The 14,548-nt window shown below is 36.1% G+C and overlaps 1 protein-coding gene across 1 annotated transcript; it reads left to right on the forward strand.

The window, feature by feature from the left end:
- Positions 1-23: 23 nt before the first annotated feature.
- Positions 24-3,300, forward strand: LOC112028043 (uncharacterized). Its single transcript, XM_065775813.1, has 2 exons — positions 24-94; positions 1,596-3,300. Exon 2 carries the CDS (start codon positions 2,084-2,086, stop codon positions 2,885-2,887), a length of 804 nt encoding a protein of 267 aa, XP_065631885.1. The 5' UTR covers positions 24-94; positions 1,596-2,083; the 3' UTR covers positions 2,888-3,300.
- The last annotated feature ends 11,248 nt before the right edge of the window (positions 3,301-14,548 follow it).

The raw sequence follows: 14,548 nt of genomic DNA on the forward strand, positions 1-14,548 counted from the left end.
TTGTTCTGTTTTTTGAGGAGTGCAAGATCCTTTACCAACTTGCTGCCCAATCTTTTGGAGCAAGATGGATACTTTGAGGAAGTTGAGAAAAAGGGTTGGTTCTTCTATCCTTCTGTCTGTCTCTCTCTCTTTTTGGTTTATGGATAAAAGAAAAAAAAAAAAAATAGCAGTCATAGAGCCATGGATTATAAGAGTATTAAGGGAAGGATGTTGAACCTTTTGTGCGGCCAAGTTGATGGCCTTCCCTTAGTGCTTATGTCAAGATATATTTTCATCCCTAGTATGGCTGCCAATACTTAGGAAAAATGAAGTTTCTGAATCAGGACTTCATCAAGGTTAGTAATACTTTCTATAATCAAACTTTTTGGGTAGTACCTGGGAACACATTGGGATGTGCTTTCAATATTTTCACCAAAACCTTTTGGAAGAATGACTCAACATGTTTGGTTTTGGTGATTAAGGATACGCGTGTCCTATCTGATGCTTTAGATAATTTACTTCCTTTAAGGTCTTTGCTTATGCAAACTTTTTATTTGTTCTCTTTCTTAGTCATCATCTTCTCCTCATTTCCAATTTTCAATTTGTCAGATCATAAAATAACTTTGAGGTTCTCTGGTCATAATAGTTTCAAATTCAGACAGCTGCCAGATAGAACAACCCAGATTGTGGTTGGAGTAATTTTTGGTGATCTGGATTATCTTATTATAACTTTATTAGTGCATTAATAATTTTTTTTAGAAGTCCCTTTGTTGAAGCTACCCCTGTATTGAATGCACAAGCCTTAGTTATTTTAACCTACAAATTCGACAGTAATTGCCAGTTTTACACTATGATACATAGGACACTTCTTTGTATTGATAATTGGCTTGTAGATACAGCAAGGATTCTGTCAGAAATTTACCTTTTTATCTGCCAGTTTCCATAGGCAGGATTTGGGTTTCTTAAGGCTTGTTGCATTGGATCAACTTGCATGATATAAATAGTTGACTAAGTTGAATCCTTAAAAAATTATGAAATTCATATGGATTATATGATACCAATCACCTCATTGACTCAGGTTTTGTGATGACATGTTGGTCTGGCTTAATACAGACAAGTTAAATTTTGATTGTACAGTTTCCACGGTTGCAGTGTGGATTTGGAGAAACTTGCTGCTTTAAATAAACTTGTCTGCCTCTTAAACAGTAAACTGTTGATTTGACTCTTTGAAGAAGTTATAAAATCTTACAATTAGAATAACCCATCATCCAATATTAAAGGTTTTATGCTAGCCGGCCGTCTGATATATTCTGTCTCATTATATGTGCTGTTTATTTCTATTCTGTATCACTATTCTACTTGTTAAAATCGATTTTTTGGGCTATCAAAGTATGCTGACTAAATGTCAGAGCAAATTTAAGGTCTTATTTTCAGTAAAATACTAAGAGGATTGGTTTTACTTGGCTCTTGGTTTATTTAGTTTGTGTTGATATCTTGTGTACTAGATAAATTTCTTTCTGATTTTAAGTAGTGTTCTGTCGTCCTTTTCAAATAGTCAAGCACATCTTGCCCAGGTTTTTATATTTTTGAAATACTTGATGAGTTCTATCTTGTAGGTTGGCTGGTCTCCATACAGGGGTGGTGGTAGAAAAAGTGGCAGGCCATATAGAGGAGGTGGCCGTGGAAATTTTGGCCAACACCATCCCAGGTCAAGTGGCTCTGGTCCACCTTTCCGTGGGAGAGGACGTGGTCGTGGTAGGGGTGGTCCTCGACACTTCCCTTCTCATGGTGCTTCTTCAATGTCTTCACATCCAGAACCTTCTGCCACTGAGGATGCAGAGTCAACAGATGATGGGGCAGAACCCTCTGCTGACGCACCTGAAGGAGAAGCTCAAGCTGCAGTGCCACCTGAGCCATCATCATCCGCACAATCACAGGGGAAGATAGAGCATAATCGGCGACCCCCACAGGCTGCTTGGTGTGAGCTTTGTAGGGTGGACTGCACTAGTGTGGAGACCCTTGAGCAGCACAAGAATGGAAAGAAGCATAAAAAGAACTTGCTGAAGCTCGAAGAGTTGAAAAATGCTGTAAAACTGGGGCTGATATGCTGAACGAGCAGAATCCCACAGCTGAGTCTGAGCAAAAAGTGTCTCAGAAGCTTGGGTGTGCACAGAATGGTGAAGTGGACACACAAATGGAAAATTTACCTGCTATAGCTGTTACTAATGAAAATAAACAGGAGGCTGAACAGCAAACTAATAATGTTGAACGGCCTGAAGTTCCTGTGCAGGAGACATCTGATTTGCAAGGAAGGAATCCTATGATGGATCGGTTTGACAATAGGAGGCATGGCATGAAGCGTAAGATGAGGGGTGGTAGGGGAGGAAAGCGCATGAGAACTTTTGAATCTCCAAGGCAGCATGCTGAACCTCCTAAACCGAAAGTGGTAATTCCTCTAATCTGTGACTTGTGCAATGTCAAGTGTGACACGCAGGAGGTTTTTGACTGCCATCTTTCTGGCAAAAAGCACCTTGCTAAGCTTAAACGATTTGAAGGTCATCAAGCCATGTATGGGCCAATGGGGCTTCAGGCTCTTTACCCCCCTAACCCAATTGCACAGACTCTTTTTCCTCAAGGCCATCAACAACCTTATTATGCCCCACCGGGTTCTCTTCCTTCATCAGGGCCATATGTGACTCCCCAAGCTCAACAAGCAGCATCCACAGCTATAGGTACAGATCCCCAATTTCAACAACATCCCAATAACCAAGTTTCAGAAGCCTTTCTTGAATCTGGTAGCCATAATGCAGTTACAGTGACACCCAATTCCCAGCAGCAAGAAGCCATTGTAGAACCAGAATTAAGACCAACTTTGGCTGTAGAGGGAAACCCTGTAAATGGTGTTTGAGACTGTAAATGAACTTGTCTAACCCTTTGCTGATTTACACTATTGCAGAAGGTGGCCATGTCATTCTTGACTTACAGTGATGTTGTCTTTAGGCTGTGAAGCACTTCATGCCTTTTCTTTTCTTGTCTTATCTGCTTAAAAATGGGAACTTAATTTTTGAGTTTTCCCTTTCATGGTTTTGTTGGAAGTCTGTTTGATTATTTTGCGAGGCTGAAGTTCACCAATATGTTGACAGTTTGACCTATTACATTAGTCAAACATGAGTTAGGGCATAAACGCTGTGCTGGTGTTCATATTCTGCCTTTTGATTTAGGTACTAATTGCCACATCAGGTAACAAATATATTATTGCAAATGTTGTATTAACTGGTGAATTAGCACTATTCTAATTTTGATTAGCAGTTTTTGAAGTAATGTGGTTCTGGAGTTCTAGTAATGACTTGCCACTTTTGGGATGGGGCTGTTTTACTTTGCCCTCCTGGAATTATCTTTGTCATGCTTCTGTAACCTATCTCATGGATCAGACCTTAAAAGGGGTAAAGTGACGTTTGCTTTGTATCTGTTTCTCTCTTTTGGCTCAACCATGGCTCTCCTGACTTCATGGTGCCAAGGCGGCTCTTAGTGGAATTCCTCTGGGCGATCACATAAAATTCATATGGGGAAAGTAGTTCTTGAAGCGTGTGGTTTTGGTTTAATGATGTCTTCAGTGTAATTCTAAATCCTAAAGCTAGACCAAGTGTTATTCTATACAATATTGCTATATTCCATAATGTTTCCAAAAAAAAAAAAAAACTCATCATAAAATAAAATGTTTAAATTAATTTTTTTTATATAACTTTAAAATTATATATAAAACATGATTTTATGTGTACGTAAGATAATAACTAACATCCAATTAATACAAAATTTGACTAGCATGTTAAGATTAACAAGCATATATAATCTAACGATAGGATTTACAAAAAAAAAAAAAAAATTATAAATTAGGGAAACATATCAAAGAGTTATATCATATGTAATTTGATTTTGACGGGTATAATAAATTTTTTTTTAATAAATAAACCAAATACAAAATTATTTTCTTTAGAAGTTGCTGATATAGTTGTACATTTTATCTTTAAATTTTTATTTCCAATCGTTATTTTATTATATTTTTCAAATAGATCTTAGAAAGTTATCTAAAGCTAGGGAGAAAATTCATTTTGAGAATTTTTAGTTATTTGGTGATGGTATATAAAATTCTTTTTAAGACTTATAGGTAACTTATTTTAACATAATATATATATATATACATATATATATATATATATATATTTTTTTTTTTTTTCTCTACGTCTAAATATGATTTTATAATTAAAATAGTTATTAATAGTCATTTATTATGATTACGTATGTATATGGAACTTTTTTTATTATAAAGAAAGTATGTATATGGAACTAAATATTATATTATTAGGTTGAAACTCTCTCTAAAAAAAAAAAATTATATATATATATATTATTAGGCATTTATTATAATTGTTTTTTTATATGGAACTATATATTCTATCATTAAAAGAAAATATGATGTTCGAGATTTTAATAGATAGTTAAAAAAGAAAATGAAATTTAAATTCAAATAAATAATATATATATATATATATATTGTAAGGTAGGAATTTGTTCCCCCCACATCTAATTGTTGTCCTTCGCGGTGCCTGGCGCGGTGCGGTTTTTGCCCCTCGTCCCGAGTGCAGGCAAGCAAGGAGGGTTTCATAGTCTCAGCCCCAAGCCTGTTGTCCCACATCGGTTAGAGAGAGCGCCCCACTACCCTTTATAACGCTTCAGGAGCTTGGGTAGTGTACCACTACTCACACTACCCAAGCTCCTGAAGCGTTATAAAGGGTAGTGGGGCGCTCTCTCTAACCGATGTGGGACAACAGGCTTGGGGCTGAGACTATGAAACCCTCCTTGCTTGCCTGCACTCGGGGACGAGGGGCAAAAACCGCACCGCGCCAGGCACCGCGGAGGACAACAATTAGATGTGGGGGGAACAAATTCCTACCTTACATATATATATTAAAATAATGATGTGTAAATTATAAAGTCTTAAAAGCTTATATGATATATATTATGAAGTCAATTAAAAATCACATCTTCAATAATATATGGAGAGAGAGAGAGAGAGAGAGAGAGAGAGAGAGAGAGAGGACTATATTCCTCAATTCTTTCCTTATATGATTTTTAACTTTGGGGCCTTTCCCAATCATTTACTCCTCCTCGGACATGTCCATGTCCTCAGATAAGGCCCAAGGCCTAATATACAAATTTGGACTCTTACCCTCACAAGTCACAAGTAGGATACAGAGTTGTATGTATAATAGTAAGTCTCAATATATTTGTCGTAAACACAATACCAAGAAATAATTGCTCTCAAATGAAATTATTTGGGAGAACATAAATTTGAAACTGGAAACTCATCTCTCCCTACCATTGAAACCCCGTGTCCTTATCGATTTCAATATTAAAGCCAAAACCAACAAAGCGTTTCACTATCAAAACGATGTAATTGTATTCGCTTCATGTGGGAGTTTCAGAATGCGGCTGTGGAGCTTGCAATGTTTCTTGTAAAAAAGCCTTAACTTGCGGTGTTGCTTCTCTAACATTGTTGAGACCTCTCTCAGGATTTAAATTTGTCTTAAGACTCAAATTTGCTTTGAGCTTTGAGACATGCCTATTCAAATAAAATGTTCTGGTTTACTCTTTTTTATTAGAAAATGAGATGATTTTTTAAATACATGGCAATGCAATGTAAATGAATCAAGTCATTCATGAACAACTTTGACTTAGTTTAATACAACACATTCATTTTGTTTATTTATAAAATAAGTCAAATTTGATCCATAGTTTAAGAATTGTTTAATAAACGAGTTAAGCCCAAAAAATAAAAACCATGAACATGTTCATGAATAATAGGCCTTGACAAAATTTAAAAAAAAAAAAAAAAATTTTGAGCTTGAGCTCATTTATAGGTTGGTAATAAGCTTGACATGAGTTTGAAATATTAACTTTTATATTACTAAAAGCTTTCAATTAATTGAGAGTTGGGAGCAATTGACCAAACCAAATGAGCTTAATAATATGCTTAATATAAGTTTGATAATGTACTTGTTTTTTATTTTAAGCTTAAAAGTTTGATATTGAGCTCAAGTTTAAGCTTGATATTAGGCTCAAATTCAGCTTTGATCGAAGAATCATGAAGAATTCAAGCTCTTGGACTTTTTTGACATGCTTGAGTTTGAACATTTTATTATTATTTGACATGAGATTTTTTTTTTTCTTTTTTTTTTGGAGAATGATTTGATATGAGAGTTTGAACATTATTTATAGGCTTGGTTCGAATTTAAACTTCAAACTGAGCTTAGACATAACTTTTGTTGTCTAGTCAAGTTTAAACATTCAACAATGACAAAGTTCAGTTCATTTCCAACAGCGTAGATTATTAGTCGGGTGGACTTGCGCAACAACACAACATGGTCCTTCTACAGGACTTTTTTTTTCTTAAAAATTTATTTTAAATATCAACTAAATTACATTGTTAGCCTTAAAATTAAGAATTTTTTTTTTTGAAAGTGCTACATTTATAATATTTTTATAACAAATTAAATTGTTACTAGTTCAAATTTGAATCTATAAATTAAAATTTTTTTTACCTACTTATAACAATAAATAATAATCTATAACTTAAATTTATTTTTTTGGCTTTCATTTTTATTTTTGCCCATGGAAAAAGGAGAAAAAGAATAAACACCCGCAACGGATATAAAGCGAGTCCCTATATTTTGTTTTATCGCTAGTGGGCACTAGGAACTAGCACGACCAAGAAAAACCCAAAGCCAATGGCTGCTGCGATTGCACCAGCCACCCCTCTCCGCCTTAAACCCTACTCAGCCCTTCGCTATCTCTCACTCTACTCCAAACCAACACCAAAACCAAACCCCAACTCACTCCCCTTCCCGCCATTTCTTCTCCGGCCACCCCCATTTTCCGGCGCCGGAGGGGTCCTCCATCGCCGGAGATTCTTCTGTTCTATTGTCTCCGGAGCTCTCCAATCCGGAGAAGCCGTAGAGAAGACGAAGCCGGAATTCTCCGAAAAGTGGAGAGGCGAGGCGGGAGAGAAAATCGGAGAGTTCAGGAAGAAGTTGAGAGTTGCGGATATAAAGCGCGGTCCCGATGAAGGATTGGGCCAGGTCGGGCAGACCCTGGTCGTGACGGGCTGGGTCCGGACTCTTCGGGTTCAAAGCAGTGTTACTTTCATTGAGGTAGTAACAACTGTCATTGTATAATTTTAGTTATAATCAGAGGCTCTGTTTGGTTCACGAGAAAAAAAATGTAGGAAAAGGAAATGAAATCAGAGATGGATTATACTATACTAAGCTGAAGTGATTTTTTTTTTAAAAATAAACTGAATGTATAGTTAATTAATGTGAATACGTGTTAATTGTGATATATAGGTCAATGATGGTTCCTGCCTTTCAAACATGCAATGTGTTATAGACTCAGATGCCGAAGGTTATGATCAGGTATGTATATGAGCAAAATGCATGTGAGTGTATGTGTTTACGTGGATGAAATTTATAAATTGATTCTCTTAGAATTGTTGCCTAAACAATAATTTGTTACTATTGATATTTGAATTTGGGAAATGGTAAAAACTGTAAAAATTCGGAGACAATTATTAGACAAAAAAGAGTACACATAAACATTGTTATTAGATGAATCGGGAAGAATCTTCTAAGTTTATTAACATCTAGATATATTATATTTCTTTGCTTACTTGATTTACATATATTATACAGGGTTTCAGTTTTCCTTTTGTACTTGATTTTTTTTTTTTTCAAAAAAGTTATTGTCCTCAGCAAGATTTATATAACTTGGTTCAATTTATTGATAAAGCAAATAAATATCTACATAATCTGACATAAACATAAAAGAACATGAAAAGATTACAAGCTTGCATTCTTTTAGCGAAATTTTAGATGAATAATTTTTGTTATATAAAAAGGGAGTAGAGGGATCCAATAGAAAGGTCATACATGGTGTGAGAAGAGGGTATATGATGAATTGAAAAAGAACCTGATGAAGACAAGGAAGAGCTCAAGAAAAAGAAGATTAAATATACAAAGATTCAAGAATTGTGGTCTAGTTTTGATGTCGGACCTTTTAGCACCTTTGATAGGTCATTTTAATTATTAGTATTGAGTCTTCTAGGTTGAGAAGCTGCTGGATCAGTTTTAATTAAGTTCTATTAGAATAAGGGCAACTTGGTAATTTCCAGAAATCTGGAAATGGCTGTCCTTGTATGTACCAAAGGCCCATGAGTCTTATTTTATGTTTATGTATTATTAAGTCTTTTATTTAATTATTATTAGTATTTCTATTCATTCTAGGAATAGGTTATTTAGAGTCCAAGTCCTACTAAGAAAAGGATAACTATGGCCTTCTTTTTTAGTCATGTTATTTCAGAATATTTTTGATTAATAAAATTCAGCAGCTTATTTTAAGCTTTGTTTGTGTGATGCAAACTTCTCCGAGGTATGATGCCAAGGAACCCTAGAGACCTAGGTGTGATTGCCTAGTGTTTTATTTATGTTATTTTCTGTTTATCCCCTGTTTTAGCCCCCAAACAGCCGTCAACATTCATACTTTTTCTAACCTAAACTCTTAAACAATAATCCTTATTCAAGAATTCATCAATTCTTGCTTCATTCCTTTTGAAGCCCAGCTAAGCCACTGAGCCAAAAAAAAAAAAAAAACTAGCCACAAGCAATAACAAAAGAAATAAACTCCTTTCTTAAAATAAAAACTATAAGATTTGTTAGAAGAGTTAATGGCATTGACATATGAAGGATCACTTATAGCTGGTGTAAGGGCATGAAAAAGATGCCAACAAGCATTAGCTCAACTGGCACCTCCTCCCCTTGCAAGTGCTAGGTGGTGGGTGAGATCGTGGGTTCAAGACATGCTACGTGTAAAAATATTTGCAATGTGTACATATGGCTGGTTCGTGAAGTGTTTCTTCAATCAGACTTTGGGCTAAATTTTGAATTTTCAAAGCCTCAATGTGTTCTGAAACTGAATTGCTATTATGACAGCCTGAAAAATGCCTCTTAAAACACTAAATTACATTGTTTGTACATAATCTATACTGTGCAAAGCAAGTATTCTCCCTTTTTTTGAAGTTTATTTTTTTTGCTAGAGTATAAAATTATTTATTAGATATGTGTTTATCCTGATTTATGCATATCATTCCTGGCATATCTAGTTTTCATTATGTCTGTTTTCAAGCTCTGGAGCTAATTGATAGGTCGAAGCTGGATTGATAACAACTGGTGCATCAATATGGGTGAAAGGGACATTGGTGCCCAGCCAAGGTTCAAAGCAAAAGGTGGAATTGAAGGTCAAGAAAATTGTAGTGGTTAGTATTTCCTGTCATTCTTAATTAGGGAAATTGCGGCACCTTTGCAATGTCATAGTGTCGTCCTACTACATATGTGCTTGCAATGAAATCTTTTGTACTTTTACTTTAAAAACCTGCAATAATTCACAATTTGATATTTAGCATGCCCATACATTATATGTTTGTGGGAGCATTCATGTGTGTGTGAAAATCGAAAGAGAAAAAAGGACGGTTAGGATTTGGCTTACGTGTTTCTGTCTCCTAAAGCCTTGTACTTTTGCTTTTAAGTATAACTCATGATGAAATTTATGTCTTCAGGTAAGGTTAGAAACTTTTCGTATGCTTTGTGGGGTGGGGGGGGGGGAGAAAAAGGTAACTATTTCCTGTGTAGTGTGCCTTGTTGATGGTTCTCTATTTGAAGCATCTGAACATTTGAATCTCCAAAGACTATGCGTCAAAGTATTATATTGGGCCCCTTTTGCTCTTATTGTCTTCTTTGTCTGATTCATACATATTTTGGACATATTCCTGGCCATTAGGTTGTTCCTGTTAAATTGTTAATGCTGGATATTCATGTCATGTGAAAATTGGTCCTAGTGTTGCTACATCAAAGAGAAGAATCGATTGTATTGAACCTGAATCTAACTAAAAACACTGTTGTCATCTAATTTCCTCCAGCTATGTGTGTTGTGCTTTGGATTATAAGTTTGGAAAAGCTTTCTGTCATCTTGATGGTGATTTGTTACTGTTGTTTTTCTTTTATTGGATTGGTAAGTCATACATACAGTCAGTTGGTTTTGATCCCAGGAACTTACCCACTATCAATTCTTATGGAAAAAGTACCATTTGAGCCAAAGCTCATTAGCGTTTCTTGCCTTCATTTTTATATTGAATAAAATGTTTTACCCAATTCTGCCATGCTAATTCTTCTGTGTATCCCACTTGTATTAGTTACACATTAATGTATATCCTCTCTGATCTCTGAACATAGCAAAGTGAAGAGGGGAAATTTTAAACTTCAGAATAAAGAAAAAAGCAGAGAAGTGGTGTCCATCCTTGAAAACAACTTATATGACTGAGAGATTAGGAAAAAATAGGTGCTGGGTAAAACAAATATATTGCATGCTTCTGCCAAGAGCCTTGTAGCTTAGTGGCATTGCTTGGTCTCCTTTATGAGAAGAACCAGTGTTTCAATTCCCCCCTCCTGCAGTTATTGTAACAATCGAGTTATGTATATATATAAGGTAAATTGTATGCTTCTAAGAGCTGGTTTGTCAAAAATTTTGCATTGACATATGAATGTCCTGTCTTTAGGTTGGGAAGAGTGATCCTTCCTATCCAATCCAAAAGAAAAGGGTCAGCAGAGAATTTTTGAGAACAAAAGCTCATCTCCGTCCGAGAACAAATACTTTTGGTGCGGTATGGTTTTGCTTCTTGTTTACCATTGTTTGCTATTTTGTAGCAAATGATTTCATGTCGAGTCCTGGCTTTTTGTTTTGTTTTTTTTTTTTTTTTTTCTTTTGGTTGAGTTATGTCTTCTTGTGTATTGGTACGTGCTGGTTTTAGGTTGCAAGGGTGAGGAATGCATTGGCCTTTGCGACGCATAAATTTTTCCAAGAAAATGGGTTTGTCTGGGTTTCAAGTCCTATTATTACAGCTTCTGATTGTGAAGGAGCGGGTGAGCAGTTTTGTGTAACTACTTTGGTATGCACTGTTGCTTAAAATAATTTCTCCTATGTTTATTGCATTTTATGTTTTTATAAGGCATTATATTTGTTTTTTAAATAAAGTTTATTCTTTTTGTAAAGCTGAAAAAATAAATTCAATATATGCTTTTGCTAATTTGTGACATCCCAGAGGGAGCCCATGGTTCGAACCCGGATTCCCTCTATGGGGAACCGGAGGGGTCTGCTGTGCTGAGCCAACAGGCTTGTGGACAAGTCAGTATGACCTTAAGTTCAGCTATTCTTAGTTTCCCCTCCCTTTATGTTACTCATGATAGGTAACATGAAGCTTGTTTGTCAAGAGGACAGTTTCTTCTTTTAAGCCTAATTCGTGTACTTTGCTTCCTCATTTACTTGTTTGCCAGCATCTTTCTGTGGAGACATTGTTTAATAATTTTATACATAGTTAGAATTTTGAATAAAACATCCTGGTGCAATGTATTATTTCAGCCTATTGTATGCAAGCCTAACATGAAGCATGTTTGTCAAGAGGACAATTTCTTATTTTAAGCCTAATTCGTGTACTTTGCTTCCTGATTAACTCGTTTGCTAGCACCTTTCTGTGGAGACATTGTTTAATAATTTTATACATAGTTAGAATTTTGAATAAAACATCCTGGTGCAAGGTATAATTTCAGCTTATTGTAAGCAAGACCATTATTTATTAGGAGTAAAATTTGATCTTTTAATGCTGCCATTTCATTTAATTGTGCTCTAAACCTCTCTGTGCTTCTGTAAATATATAATCTTTGTTCAATTAACAGATACCAAGCTCTGGAGAAGTTGTTGATTCTCCTGTGGATGCTGTTCCAAAGACAAAGGATGGGCTAATTGATTGGTCACAGGTGAGTCAGATTCATTTCCAAACTCTTTTCAAGTTACTTGTGAATAGCAATTTAGTGATTTTGTTTGGATTTTTAATTCTTGGCTGTAATGTGCATGGTAACCCGCTCAAAGAACCATGTTTGAAATTTGAATCTTCAGGCATTCTTTATATTGTATCATATATTAAGGTTGAAATGATTTTTTGGTGTTCAAGATTGTCTGTTTTTCTTTCTAAGATTGTAACAAGTGTAACAATTTTTTTGGGAAAATAGTCTATGCAAATATGTGGTCCACTTGTGATGCAGTAAGGAGAACGTAGATCTAGTGTAGATCTTATATGATCCTGCCAAAAGTACCACATTTCAAGTAAATTGGCAATTACAGAGAGTTTAGTAAGAAATCCCAGCAATAAAACAAGATTATAGCAATGAGAAGATAATTGGATTGAATTTCAGATAATAGAATATCAATTTCTAGGCTCAAAAGAGCTCCAAAATTATTCAGATCTGAAATTTCTTAAATTAGATGAGAAATTGCTGCCCAAAATGACTCGAAAGAGACTATTTATATTAGCTTTTAGTTACCCTAGAATCCTAGCCTTTCATATTTCATAGAGAAATTAGATCCTGTTCAATTTCATTAAAAGTTTGATGCTAGTGACGTGACCTTTTAAAATACTATAGACATAGTAATAACAAAACATAATGTGGGATTATCAAGCCTGATCTTTTGGCTGTTTTTCACCACTTTTTTGCTAATGGTCAGTTTGAGAAAAGCTTAAACGCTACTTTTATCACTCTCATCCCCAAAAAACATGCTGCATGTGAGATTAGGGATTTCCGGCCCATTAGTCTTGTTGGGGGGGTCTATAAAATTATTGTCAAAGTCTTGGCTAACCGTCTTCGCATGGTTATGGGGGATATAATCTCAGCTTCTTAGAATGCTTTTGTGAGGTACAGACAGATTCTGGATCCTGTTCTTATTGCTAATGAATGTCTTGATAGTAGATTGAAGTCTGGGGTGCCTGGGTTGATTTGTAAATTGGATGTTGAGAAGGCTTTTGACCATGTAAATTGGAATTTCCTCTTGCATATGCTTGAAAGAAGTGGGTTTTCAGCCAAGTGGAGAAAATGGATTTTCTTTTGCCTTTCTACTGTCCGCTTCTCTATCTTGATTAATGGCTCTCCTTGTGGGTTTTTTGGTAGCTCTAGAGGTTTAAGACAAGGTGACCTGTTGTCGCCTTTGTTGTTTGTGTTGGTGATGGAAGCTTTGGGAAGAATGTTAGATAAAGCTGTTCTTGAAGGCCGCTTGTCAGGTTTCTGTGTGGATAACTCAGAGGGTAGATCCTTGGCAGTGTCTCATCTCTTTTTTGCGGATGACACTCTCATTTTTTGTGATGCTGATCTAGATCAGATTTTGATTCTTCGTATGATTCTTATTTGGTTTGAGGCGGTGTCGGGGCTTAAGATTAATCTGGGCAAGTCCGAATTGGTTCCGGTTGGAGTAGTGCCTATTATTGATTTGTTGCTAAATGTTCTTAGCTGCAAACTGGGCTCTCTGCCTTTGAAATATTTGGGTCTTCCTTTGGGTGCTAAATTCAAGGATAAGACTATCTGGAATCCGATTCTAGAGAAAATGGAAAGGAAATTGGCGGGTTGGAAACGCTTGTATCTATCCAAGGGTGGTAGAGTCACTCTTATCAAAAGCACCCTTTCTAATTTACCCACCTATTTCCTTTCTCTTTTTCCTATACCTGCTAGTGTGGCTTACCGTATTGAGAAGCTTCAGCGGAATTTTTTATGGGGCGGTTTAGGTGATGAACCTAAATTGCATTTGGTTAAATGGGCTACGGTATGCACTCCTATTTCTTCAGGTGGTTTAGGCATAAGGAAGATAAGACTTTTCAATATAGCTCTTCTTGGAAGTGGTTTTGGAGATTTGGGTCTGAGAAGGATGCCCTTTGGAGGCAAGTGATAGAGTTGAAGTATGGATGTCTTTGGGGGGTTGGTGCACCAGACCTGTTAAGGGTCCCTTCGGAGTTGGGTTATGGAAGTGTATCAATCAGGGTTGGCCTTCTTCTCTCGCCATATTCTGTATGATATTGGTGATGGGTCTAGGGTGAAGTTTTGGCTTGACCATTGGTGTGGAGAGCATCCTCTTGCTGTTAGCTACCCTGGCCTATTCAGATTTTGCAAGAATAAGGAGGCTAGTGTGGCTGAGCTCATGAAATCCCCCAATGGTGTCCTTTTTTGGGATGTGAGTTTCTTTAGGGGTGTGCATGTTCGAGAATTAGAGGCTTTATCAAGCTTCATGGAAACCATTTATGGTTCTTCTATTAGGGGTTTGGTGAGGACAAGATGTGTTGGATTCCTAACAAAGCTAAGGGGTTCTTGGTGAAAGACTACTATAGACTTCTTGCTGGTCCTACTATCTTCGGTTTCTCTTGGAGAAGTATTTGGAAGCAGAAGATTCCCTTTAGAGTAGCTTTTTTTGTTTGGTCTGCTGCCTTAGGGAAATGCTTGACGATTGATAATTTGCGAAAAAGGAAGGTGTGGATTTTGGATTGGTGCTACATGTGCAAGAGTAATGCTGAATCGGTTGACCATCTGTTCCTCCATTGCCCCGTTGCTATGGATCTCTGGTCTATGGTTTTGGGTTTATTTGGAGTATCTTG

The sequence above is a fragment of the Quercus suber genome, unplaced genomic scaffold (assembly GCF_002906115.3).
Source record: "Quercus suber isolate HL8 unplaced genomic scaffold, Cork oak 2.0 scaffold_119, whole genome shotgun sequence".
Classification (NCBI taxonomy): Eukaryota; Viridiplantae; Streptophyta; class Magnoliopsida; order Fagales; family Fagaceae; genus Quercus; species Quercus suber.

Coding starts and splice junctions, on each gene's coding strand:
- LOC112028043 (XM_065775813.1), top strand. CDS start 2,084: ATGCTGAACGAGCAGAATCCCACAGCTGAGTCTGAGCAAAAAGTGTCT.